The sequence below is a fragment of the Lolium rigidum genome, chromosome 4 (genome assembly GCF_022539505.1).
Source record: "Lolium rigidum isolate FL_2022 chromosome 4, APGP_CSIRO_Lrig_0.1, whole genome shotgun sequence".
Lineage (NCBI taxonomy): Eukaryota > Viridiplantae > Streptophyta > Magnoliopsida > Poales > Poaceae > Lolium > Lolium rigidum.
In genome coordinates, this window is record NC_061511.1 from 61,556,653 (window position 1) to 61,568,931 (window position 12,279).

Below are 12,279 nucleotides of genomic sequence, written 5' to 3' on the forward strand. Positions count from 1 at the left end.
CTCCTCGCTAATATAAGATATTTTAGCAAGCAAGCTAAATCACCTTATTAAAATATCTTACACTAGTTCACTAAATTTGATGCTCCATCTGTTCACTAATATAAGATATTTTAGCAAGTTAAATTAGCTTGCTAAAACATCTTATATTAGTGAGAGGGAGGAGTACATATTGTGAAGGATGAAGGCCAGACTTTCCGTTGAGTTTGCTTTTGCCGTAGTTGAATCTATCAAAAAAAATGCAATTCATTTTGATGAAGAATAACATGTGGCAATTTCGCATCCTTGATTTTCAAGAGGTGTTTTTAGTACATATGTATGCTAAAAAAATTGTATTAGCGAGTAGGGGTAGTAGTTTATCGGTCAGAAATAAGTTACTCACCTTTATCCGTCACTTATTTTCGAACGGATGTTATACATTGTGCTAAAAAAACTTAAAAACAACAGGTACTAGTATCTAAAACATAAAAAAGCATTTTTAAAAATATAAAGAAAAAAGAAAAGGAAGTGAAACACATGGCCATTATACTAAACCTGAATCAATTAAAAGGTATCGGGCATCACATATGTTTAGAAATAAGCGACTATGTTTTGTCTAGGTACACAGATGTACCTAGTCGCATTTCAGGTGTAGATACATTCATATTTACATAAAATTAAGTCACTTTTTTTTACGGAGGTGACACGGGGTGCTAAAAGAAACAAGAACTTAAAAAGAAAAGGCATTACTAGTATTAAAAAAACATAAAATAAAGAAAATACTAGGAAAGGGAAATGAAACACATGGCCTTTTCCCTCTCCAACCCCACGCGTTTCTGACCAGCACACGGCGAGGACAGACGACCGGTAGACCAGCCCAGCTGCTGCCCTCGCTCGCTGTACATAAGCTCGCTCGCCGCCGCGGCTGACCACACAGCTCACACACGCTGTTCCTACTCCGCTCCCCTCCTCGCTCCGCTTCGCTTCCTTCTCGCCTGCTTCCGGCCGCCACCCGCCACCGCGCCCCCTCCGCCTGCGCCGTCGCCGGGACAAGCCAAAGGTGCGATATTGACTCCGGATTCAGCTCCCTTTCCTTTCTCCCTCCCCTCCAAGATATCCGCCGCCTCTTGCTCCGATCTATCCGCGGGCGCTTATGGGATCTCCATCGCCGTCGCTCCCCCGAGCGGTTTCTTGGATGGTTGCTTTGCTTCGAGATCTGAATCTCGACGGAGCGCCCGGTTCCCCTTTCTTGGCGACCAATTCGCGCTCGCGATTTAGTTCTTGCGATTCCGTTTCCCCCCCTTTCTTGGCGGTTCTTGTGATTCGTTATCGAAATTTGTAGCGTGTTTAGCTTAAAGGGGAGGGGGGACCAGAAGAGACGTTCTTCGAGTCTTCTCTCGCGTTTACCCTTTCCGTTAGCGTGAAGAAACATGGTATTAGCGTCGTAAGTTTGTTATTACTCGGTTCTTGCGAGTAGCTAACTGCAGGTATTTGGATGGCAGCGGCAGCTTCTCCACAGAAATTAGCTCTACAATTTCGCGGCACCAGTCATCCATGCCGTGGCATGACCGCATGATGAATCGGCGGCGGTACAGGTAGATGATGCTGGAGGTAGCAGTCAAGGAGATTTAGTGGAGTGCGAGAGCTACGAGGGGATTTCAGTTGTGATTAGCCTGTTGGATTGGCCTTCTTTGGCGTCCATCCTGAATTACATAATCGGATGAGCTGTGGGCAAACTAAGTTTGCGCGCCCGCCAAGATTGTTTTGCGCGCCAATTTCAGTTCAATTGCATACCAATTTAGGATGTAGTTATAATTAGGATCACAAGCTATTGACCAGGTAGTAATGTAGTCTCAGCCTAGCATTTATCATAGCTACCAAGCGATTGCTCGTTTTAACGCATAGTTTGCATTGCAAGTGTGCATCCAGTGCAGTGGGCCACCCACTGATGGCTTGATGAATAATCTAAACGCGTCTCCAACCGCTATGCATTATTGGGGTCAGGACTACATGTTTATTATGAACCTGTAGAATATTGAGAAGTATCAAGCATGTTGATGCAGAATGAGCTGTCTTTTGATCAGCTATAATAGCAACTGGTGGTTGCTTGTTTCAGCCTTCCATGTAGATTCCAGCCCTACCTGGGCTGATAGAAAACAATAAAGCACATAAGAATGGCCTGATTTTTTAGGTTTTCCTTGTCAGATAGTGTCTGCGCCATGAAACTGGTGTGCACCTGAAATTGTTTTCCTTGGGGAGAGTATTTGTGTGCTTTCTATAGTTCCCTTACTGCATGCAACATACGGTGAGTATGCCACATCTGCTACTGCAAGCAAGTCAATCGCTTATGGGCTTGCTTTCTCCATTTTTGATAGATACAAAGCGTAGAAAGTACGAAAAAAATCAAAATAGTGAGATAAAATGGATGAAGAAGAGAATTTTAGTTATGTTTCTTAAAGCACTCCATTTATTTCCCAAAATTCAACTCCTATTTCCACCTTTAGGCCTTCGTGCCGTACAAAGTATGAATCTACTCTAGGAACCTTCCATTTCTCTCCACAGGTCATCTGCCACGTGCTATTAAGCATTAACTAGGTCATTTGCCCATGCTAATTATGATGCACAGCTATGTTGCTTGTTCGATATTTGATCACAAAACGACAGCTACAGTTATGCTTACGTGTCCAACTGAGCGATCCTTCATTTTCGTTTTTGTACATACGTTTTTCTGGTTCTGATGAAAAGATGCTTTGTTCCAGGACTTGTTTTCGGATAGGATATGTCGTGCTTTGGATGCTGTGGTGATGAAGACACTCAAAGAGCACCAGACAACAGGAATCAACACGCAGGAAGCTACCCAGCAAGTAATAGCTTTGAAATCCTTTGTTACAACCTTACGCATAGTCACATTTCTCTGCATGTTACTTCTGTTGTAATTTGTAATAGCTTTGATAGTACTTATCTAATGGGTTACAACTGACCTGCAGGGACTGATGCATATCGCACTGCCGATCCAACTCCCAAAGGTTCTCAACCGGTGAAAGTGCAACCAATTGCAGTCCCCACCATTCCGATGGATGAAATTAGGGAGGTGACGAAGGGTTTCGGTGATGAAGCTTTGATTGGTGAGGGATCCTTTGGCAGAGTATATTTTGGTGTCCTAAGAAATGGTAGAAGTGCAGCAGTGAAAAAGTTGGATTCTAGTAAGCAGCCAGACCAAGAATTGTTGGCACAGGTTCGTGTTCTTGTCTGTTCAGGAATCCTGCATCTACTATGGTATTCTGTCTCCTTACAAATTACTTCCACAGGTGTCTATGGTGTCAAGGCTAAAGCATGAAAATGTTGTCGAGTTGCTTGGTTACTGTCTTGATGGGGCCACCCGTGTCCTTGCTTATGAATTTGCCACTATGGGTTCTCTTCATGATATGCTTCATGGTATGATTTTGTACAAATTGAAGTCTTGGATATCTGTGCACTATTTTCTTTTTATCCATCCCTTGGTGCTGTTAATTTTTCCTGTTAAATAAACTTTTACCTGTGTACAGGAAGGAAAGGTGTTAAAGGGGCTCAACCCGGTCCGGTCCTATCATGGATACAGCGGGTGAAGATAGCTGTTGGTGCAGCGAAAGGCCTAGAGTATCTTCATGAGAAAGCACAGCCTCATATCATACACAGAGACATCAAATCAAGCAATGTTCTTCTTTTTGATGATGATGTAGCTAAAATAGCTGACTTTGATTTGTCAAACCAAGCTCCTGACATGGCAGCCCGACTTCACTCAACTAGGGTTCTCGGAACATTTGGATACCATGCACCTGAGTATGTTCTGGTTTTCTTTCAATTGCATTATGGATCTCTGGAACCATTCAACTTAAATTTGTTTAAACTGTTGGATCAGGTATGCAATGACTGGACAACTTAGTTCTAAGAGCGATGTGTACAGTTTCGGAGTTGTTCTTCTGGAGCTGTTGACTGGAAGGAAACCTGTTGACCATACATTACCAAGGGGGCAGCAGAGCCTTGTCACATGGGTAATTTTTGTACTTGTGCTCTGTTTGCAGCTATGAGATTATTTGAAGCTGTTCTGCTTGATGGATCTAATTGCGGAATTCTAACAATTGTTACTCAATATGGCAGGCCACCCCAAGGCTGAGTGAAGATAAGGTTAGGCAATGTGTTGACTCAAGGCTTGGAGGGGACTATCCTCCTAAAGCTGTCGCAAAGGTATTAGAGATAGCCTCTCTCTTCTGTTTGAAACTATTTGCAAGAATTTAAGTCTGTACTAGCTATCAGTATTTTGACAACATAAACAGATGTGGAAAACAAAATATCAGTTGCACCAGAACTTATGAAGCTTGCTAGCTATCACAGAATAAACGAGTAAACTAAATTTAAAGTTTCCTGTTACAGAAGACCATTTCAGCTTTTATCTATGGTTAGGATGTCTACAGCTCACATTATGCATATAAACCAGAGCATGCTCACTTTCATCTGTGTGATAACTTAAGTCAGTGTATTTTTAAGTGAAGCCACTTCTAACACCATTTTCTTCTTATCTGTGTTGTTTGAAACAGTTTGCAGCTGTTGCTGCATTATGCGTCCAATATGAGGCTGATTTTCGGCCTAATATGAGCATCGTCGTCAAGGCGCTACAGCCCCTGCTGAACGCTCGAGCAGCCCACCCAGGAGAACAACATGCTGGTCGTTAATCTCCACTCCAACAACATTTTGTATTATATAGGGAAAAGGAGCATGTGGCAGGCAGTTTGTACGTTTGTGAATGTGATTATTCTTCTCGAGTTGTAACCCTCAAAATTCTAGTACCGAAAATATTGAATTCTTTCTATCTGTTGCAAGATTGGCTATTGGTGACTTGACTAACTTGCGCATGTCTACATGGAACATTTTATTAGTCAGTAAAAAAGAGGAAAGGAATGTACCCTGCAGCTTAAGATGCAGTTTTCTTCAGAGTGCAGATTGGTTACTAGTCATGTGCTGATTTTTTTCTTCGGAATTGGCAAGTTCCAGCTAGCTGAGACCTAGTCACGTGCTTCATCATTGGATTTTGTTTCGGCTTGAAGATTGGTGTTTGCTATTGTTTGCACTTTATTTAGGTCTAGCATTGAAACACACTAACGTAATTCGACTGAGACATAAGTTAAGTCTCAGTTAGAGACACCGGAGACACCCTTTTTTCTTTGTGTGTTGCCTTGCTTGGAACATGACTGTTGCAAAGATGCCACGTGAATGAGTTCATTTCCAAATAGAAACAGAAGAAAAACTTCATACTGTACGCAAGGAGGTATTGGCCATGCACTAGATGCTAAAGATTATATAGTCCTAAGCAAAGCAGAATCTCATTAACATCACAGGATTACTACTGTACTATCTTACAAGAACTAGCAGCTGCCCTACACTGCTACGGACCTAGCCTAAACTTGGATGTCGGCAAATTCTGGTCTCTGAACATCTGGCAATGTAGTATGCCCAGTCTAAACCTAATTTTAAACTACAGAGCGAGCTAGCTGCTCACCAAATAACATCTGGAACCTAACTTCTCTACAAAGGATTACGCTCTTCTCAACGCTTTGTGAGGATCACTAGAGCAAGCATTGACATTGATGCGACGAACTTGAACCCCTGGCTCTCCCAGAAGTTGTGCTTGCCGTTGTCGCTGTTGTAGTCATGGCGAGAGCCATTTGGGTGTTTCGCGACCACCTGATCCTTGAGCTCCTTAAGTTGCTTGTCCCTCTTCTCCCCCACCTGCAGAGGCAAAAGTCAATCAATTTATACAGTATTCTAACTGATGAATGAGTAATCCAAAGATCTCTTGAAGATAAGGTATCTATTACTTGTAATTAGTTCAATAGTTTGGTTCAAAAACACGGTTAAGATCACGAACGAATGCATGCATTATATCGGAATATTTCAAATATGAGTCCAAGATTGTTCCATGTTTTTCTGTTTTCTGCCCAAAAAAAAAGGTTGCGCACATGCATGCTTCAATTGTTACCAGAGAAGATGTCATCACTTGATACTAAAGAATAGGGTTTTCCAGACTGCGTGACTCAGTGATTGTTTGACTTTGACCCGAACATTTTCCACACATAAATATGGCCAACTGCTGGAGCATGGATGCTTCATTCACATGGTATTGATTGTTTGATTTGTTAATTTTAACTGCCAGAGATCTTGATTTGATACTCGGGGATAAGGTGGCATATATTTAATCTGGAATACCCCATCCCCAATTCAAGGTCATAAATGGTGGCATGGACAATAGAAGAGCAAGCAAATTTGAAATCATGTTTCACTCTTCTGTGTTAACGAACAAGGATATATATGTACATACCCTCTGAAGTTTTCGGATCTGAGACCGTGATTCTTGGAGGCAGAATTCAAGTTTCAGAACCCTCTTTTTCAGCTCCTGATCGGTTCTGCGCTGCTTCTCTAGCTGTTCAACAAAAAGTATCTTAAGTAAAATGCAGCACTTCGGTTTTGTGGATAAACTAGCATTTGCAACCAAATTCAGGTACCCATTTGTATTTTTCGGATAAAAGGGAGAGGGCTTACTTGTGACTCTAGCTCCTTTGTTTTGTTTGTCCAATGAGCAGATAATATCCTGATTTCATCTCTCAACCTGGCAATCTCTGTATCCTTAGCATTTAAATGCTTGCTAATATTCTCAACATTCCTTGGCGAAACATCAGACAAAATCTTCAGAAGTTCATTATCTTTTTTAGACCCAGCTTTGGAAACTGCATCCATGATGTCGGTCTCAATCCTCAAGACTTCATCCTTGAGTTGCCTCTGTGAAAACTCTCTCGCCTCAAGGTCCTTCTGGAGAAGGGCTAGCTGCTCCCCGAGCTTATTAACTCGAAGCTCATGCTCTTTCAGTGAGCGGTCCTTGTCATTCAACTCCTTCAACAAGGACAAGCACTGTGACTCAGCTGACTTGGCTGATGCAGCGCTAGCTTCTGCTGTAGCTTGGGTAACTGACATACGTGATCTAAGTTCATCCAAATCATGGAGATACTGCATATAATTTTAAAAACATTGATGAAGTGAATTTAAATCGGGAGTCAAATGAATCATTTGAGCTGGAAGACCAGTATCAACATTATGTACATAACGCATAAGAAGATTTAGATGCTTAAAAGTATTAAAGATATAAAAATTAATATCAACCTTATCATTATTAGATGACAAATATTAGTATGCCAACTGCTAAGATCACTATTAGTCCATTAGAAGACATATGATTAGAAACAGGTGGAGAATATACAAAAGCACTTTTGCAAGAGCTAAACCCTCTATGTTGCATTACATTCAACTCATGTTAGTTAGCATGTCTGGATTCCAGAGTATAGCTTAAGAGTTAATGCCAAATACAAATATCCGCAACTCATCATGGCATCAACATTCAAACTAAGCAAAAATTGAAATACTCAACCCCAAATGGATAACTGAGGGAGCTCCTCACCTGTTCGGTGCTACCCGTGGTTGCACGCAGTTGCTCATCTTTATCCAGTAAGCATTTCTGAAGTTTACTCACTTCCTCTTCCATGCTCCTTGCCTTCGTCTCTGCAACCTGTGATGTTCTCTCTCGTGAGAACAAACTTGTGAACAATACTGAAGGTAGCAACTACATAGGAGAAACATACTAACCTTCCTAGTTTGGGATTCCCTAGTAAACAACTGCTCCTGTGAAGCAAGCTTGTTCCTCACATCTTTGAGCTCAGACGCCAGAGATGCAACGTTTCTTCTGAAGCTCAACTTCTTCTCTGTGAGATCCTTCAACAGAGGATCCAAATCCGGCGAAGATGTAGAGCATGGTCTTACCGCCCTCTCGGAGACTGACATAGCCCCAAGCCCAGGACCGAACAGGGAAGAGAGTTTACACCCAAGAGGCCAGAACACAGATCCTGGGACACTGTTCTATTTTCTCCAATAACAAGCAGGATGGATCCCAGGAAGCATCCTATGAAGTATGAACAAGGCAAAAATAAGGGGACTGAGCTCTTCTTTGACCAAACCAAACACCCTGGCCGCCTCACAATAAGCCCTGTTTCACAGGCCAGTAGGAGCCAACCGGTAGCTTTCGCTGCAGAAAACAATTGCACGATTTCAGGGGCAGAGAGAAAGATGGTGATGTGCCCTGCATGCAACGTGTTGCCCTAAGTTACTGGTCTGAAAGCACCCGTTTCCTTCAGATCACGGCTACGAACTCATGTGGCACTAGAACAGTTGGCAAGTAACTGACAGAGGTGTTGCTTTCAGCAGCCGACAGAATTGTGTATCAGGGACGGATTGGGGCTACTACTACAAGCGACTTGTTCATGTCGACCAATGAAGGCAACAACCCCTGCACGCATCTACTTGGTCAACTCTCCGGGCACTACGCGGCAGATTCAGCATGCTCTTGGCGCGCGCTTCAAGTCAACCTGTGCCGCGGTATAGGTTAACTGTGGCAGAGTGTAGAACCAATTTTTTACATGAAGATAGCAGGCTTTCAAAAGAAATTGCTGGAAATGGGTGTTCTGAGTTCTGACAAAACAACAGCATCTTCCACCGGGATTCCAACAGGATGAGGACACGGGAAGCTGACCATCTGCGAGCATACGCTAAATTTTCCGCAGTACTACTACCATGTTGTGTTTAATTAAATCTGACTCACTGCACAGCTCAATAAAAAAGTCTCATTTATTTTTTAAGGATTTCGGTACGGAGCTACTCGATTTTAAGTATGTTGCGGGGGCCAACAGCATGCCAGATTTCCTTCCTGGTTCGAAATAATTCAAACTGGGGGGAACAGCTCCGAGCCAAGAAAAGGGTAACTTTTGCCGAAAAGATTTTTACGGCGAAGTCAAGAACATGGAGCACAGCATATTCATCACCGTTCGAATCTGCCGAGCTCGCAATCTTTCCCCCGAAAAAATCCGCGGAAATAAACAAAACCAGCGACCACCGTATTGCAGAGGAGACGAAGAAGCAGAGGGGGAGGAGAACAGAGAAATCTCGCACCTTCGTCCCCGCCGCCGCCGCCGGATCCCTGCCCGCCGAGCTCCACCAAGAAAAGACCTCCCTCGCGAGGAGATCTATTCTCACCGCTTCCCCATCGCTCGCCTCGCGCGGGGAGAAGTGGCAAGTAGGGTTTATGAGATTCAGAGGCCCTGAATTTTCGGAGTGTTTCCGGTGGCGGAGGCGAGACTGATGAGGGAGAGAGAGAAGGGGAAGGAAAGTGAGGAGGAGATGGTTGGGGGTTTGTTTGAAACTGAAATGCTGGCATGTGGGCCCCGTGGCGTCAGCGCGCGGCAAAGTCCAAAATGTTTCGGGGGCGGCGTACGTCACGTGCCTGCTTCGTCGGCCAGTCGGCCTGGCTACTCTGCTGCCGTGTACGCGTACCGTAGAGGGTTGTGGCGTACGTACTGGTGCGTGCTCGTTAACGCTGGCACGGTACCGTCGTTTAGTTGCACTCGCTCTAGGAAAATGCTTTTGCCAGTTAAAAGCTCTATGTGGAAATGCAACTTTTAATTCACAATATACATCTACTTTGGTTGCTACCAATTTCTTCGTGCATCATACCATAACCAAAACCACGTTGATTGGTTGCCCACAATTTGTATTTTGTCTAACCGACCTTCGTTTGGTTACAAATTGTTTCCTTTATAGGGTAACTGTTGAATATATAAGCAAATATCCATATGAAATAATCCGTACGAGTAATTGATAAATCATGACTATGAAAACAATAAGTAAACTAATCGTGCAGACTAGTAAGGTAGATGAACAGATCACATCTAAACAAGACAAACCGATCGCATCTACCACATATACTAGAAGAAGAAACTCTAACGAAACCGAAAGAGAAACGACAAGATCACGTACTTCACAGCAGCGTCGTTGTCGCCCATGTTGAGGTTGTCGAAGAAGTTGCCGAGATCCGGGAAGAAGTTGTCGGTGTGGAGGAACTCGTCGTCCAAAGACGACGTCGTCGCTGCCGATGAGTCGCGCCGGAGCGCTCCCCAAAACCTGATTGCCCCTCACCCGTACAGAGTTCACGAGAGGCGGGGTTCCGGAGGCCTACTCGTCCCGGCGGTCGGTGCACGCCGACGGACGGGATGAGGAAGACGAAGGCGGCGGCGCAATGAACCGGAAACCGGTAGTCGCATATGTGGCACGTACGGAGCTAGGGTTCTCGTCCGCGCTTATATAGTGAGGCTCGGGAAGGTCGTGGGACGCAGCCCACGTACGAGTTCACGATCCGAAAAACCGGAACGAAAACGGCTGAGTTAACGCATCCGTTAATAGCTCATAATTGTGATTGATTACACAATTAATTTCCCGAACAGCAAAAAGATAAGCTCGGCTCGGCGAGATTCCCGCAACCCGCGGCGCGGCGCGGCGTGTCGTGACGAGGCGAGGCGTGGAGAGGCGGGCGGCGGAGGAGGAGGAGTGCGCGAGGGCTCTCTCTCTTCTCACTCACTTACTAGAACTAGAACAGCCCACCTTATATACCACTCCAACTCTCTCCCAACTAGCAATGTGGGACTAAACTTTAGCCCCCACTAGTGCTGCCATCGATTTATGATATGGGCCATGTGAGTTTCAGAATTTGATAATGGGCCATGGGCCAAAGGCCAAATGCCCACAAATTCCAGCAATCCCCCACAAACTCTCATTGGCACATCTCATCAATAAGTTTCCGAACATTGTTTTATATACCGGTATGTCGTGGAGACTGTTAAGTTGAACTTCCACTTAAAGCTTCATATTACACTAGATTGCAACTTGGATAGTGGACTATGCCTTGAACTACAAGTTTTCCGCGCACTAGCTTCATACAAAGCCTAGACCGATACTAGGCTGCCGCGAGGCTTCCTCGCGGTTTGGAGCTTATACGTCATACTCCAGGGCCTTTCATGAGTTTACTAGAGAGCACCCAACTCTCATAGATTGCGACGTTAAACAATCAGACTCATATATGTGTGTTCTTTAAAAGATGTTCTGCAGGACAACATCTCTGCTAAAATAAGCCAATTAGAACACATTAAGATAATTATCAACCTGCCATGCAGATTAGGAGAGTATTGCATCTTACGGAGTGGTAAAATTGCTATAGGGATATATACTCTCCTCCCAGCTGACCAACAGCTTGTCTCCCAGTTCTAATTCACGGGATCTCCGATCACATAGAGTGGGTTACCACCGTGGGCAGCTCATAGTGTGGGTCTCATACCCATCTCCCTCGATGCATTTTCTATCACATTTCGTGATAGTCCCTTTGTGAAGGGGTGCCCCAGGTTTCTAGACGTATGGATATAATCCAACGCTATAACTCCGGAGTTTCTCATTTTCCTGACAGTTTTCAATCTCCTCTTCACATGCCTTGATGACTTCATATTATCCTTAGAACTGTTTACTTTGACGATCACAGTTTGATTATCACAGTTCATAGGAATAGCGGGTATTGGTTTCTCAACCACAGGTAAGTCCATCAAGAGCTCATGAAGCCACTCGCTTCAACAGTGGCTGTGTCTAATGCGGTGAGTTCTGCTTCCATAGTTGACCTCGTAATGATGGTCCCGCTTGCAAGACTTCCAGAAACAGCGCCACCTCCAAGTGTAAACAAATAACCACTTGTGGCCTTAGTCTCATCAGCATCGGATATCCAATTTGCATCACTATAACCCTCAAGTACCCTTGGATACCCAAGTATAGTGAATGCCATAACTCGCAGATGCCTTTCGGATAGCGCAAAACTCTCTCAAGAGCATGCCAATGAACATCTCCGAGTCTAGACACAAAACGGCTGAGTTTACTTACGGCAAAGGAGATGTCGGGCCTCGTTGCGCTGGCTAAATACATAAGCGAGCCAATGATCTGCGAATATCGCAATTGATCTCTAGCAATTCTTTTATTCTTACGAATTATCACACTAGGATCATAGGGCGTTGGAGAAGATTTGCAGTCGCTATACCCAAAGCGACTCAGGATCTTTTCCACATATTGGGACTGAAGCAATGTAATCCCACCATCGTCATCCTTCAGCAGCTTGATGTTTAAGGTCACATCAGCTACTCCCAAGTCCTTCATCTCAAAACAGCGAGATAGGAACTCCTTGACCTCCTTAATTACAGTAAGGCTGGTCCCAAATATCAATATGTCATCGACATAGAGACAGGGAATAACTCCCTCGCCCCCACCATGGCGATAGTATACACACTTGTCAGCTTCGTTTACAACAAAACCTTCAGCGGTTAAAGTTCTTTCAAACTTCTCATGCCACTGCTTAGGCGCTTG

The 12,279-nt window shown here is 44.1% G+C and overlaps 2 protein-coding genes across 2 annotated transcripts; one reads left to right on the forward strand and one right to left on the reverse strand.

Moving 5' to 3' along the window:
• The first annotated feature begins 983 nt into the window (after positions 1-983).
• Positions 984-4,934, forward strand: LOC124708630 (pto-interacting protein 1-like). Its single transcript, XM_047240304.1, has 8 exons — positions 984-1,036; positions 2,736-2,840; positions 2,964-3,211; positions 3,285-3,411; positions 3,522-3,795; positions 3,875-4,007; positions 4,114-4,200; positions 4,551-4,934. Exons 2-8 carry the CDS (start codon positions 2,756-2,758, stop codon positions 4,683-4,685), a joined length of 1,089 nt encoding a protein of 362 aa, XP_047096260.1. The 5' UTR covers positions 984-1,036; positions 2,736-2,755; the 3' UTR covers positions 4,686-4,934.
• A 347-nt stretch (positions 4,935-5,281) lies between these two features.
• LOC124708374 (nuclear envelope-associated protein 2-like) lies at positions 5,282-7,864 on the reverse strand. The gene is made up of 5 exons (XM_047240051.1): positions 7,645-7,864; positions 7,460-7,567; positions 6,550-7,011; positions 6,329-6,430; positions 5,282-5,739 (listed from the first exon to the last, which is right to left on the reverse strand). Exons 1-5 carry the CDS (start codon positions 7,837-7,839, stop codon positions 5,557-5,559), a joined length of 1,050 nt encoding a protein of 349 aa, XP_047096007.1. The 5' UTR covers positions 7,840-7,864; the 3' UTR covers positions 5,282-5,556.
• Positions 7,865-12,279: the final 4,415 nt, after the last annotated feature.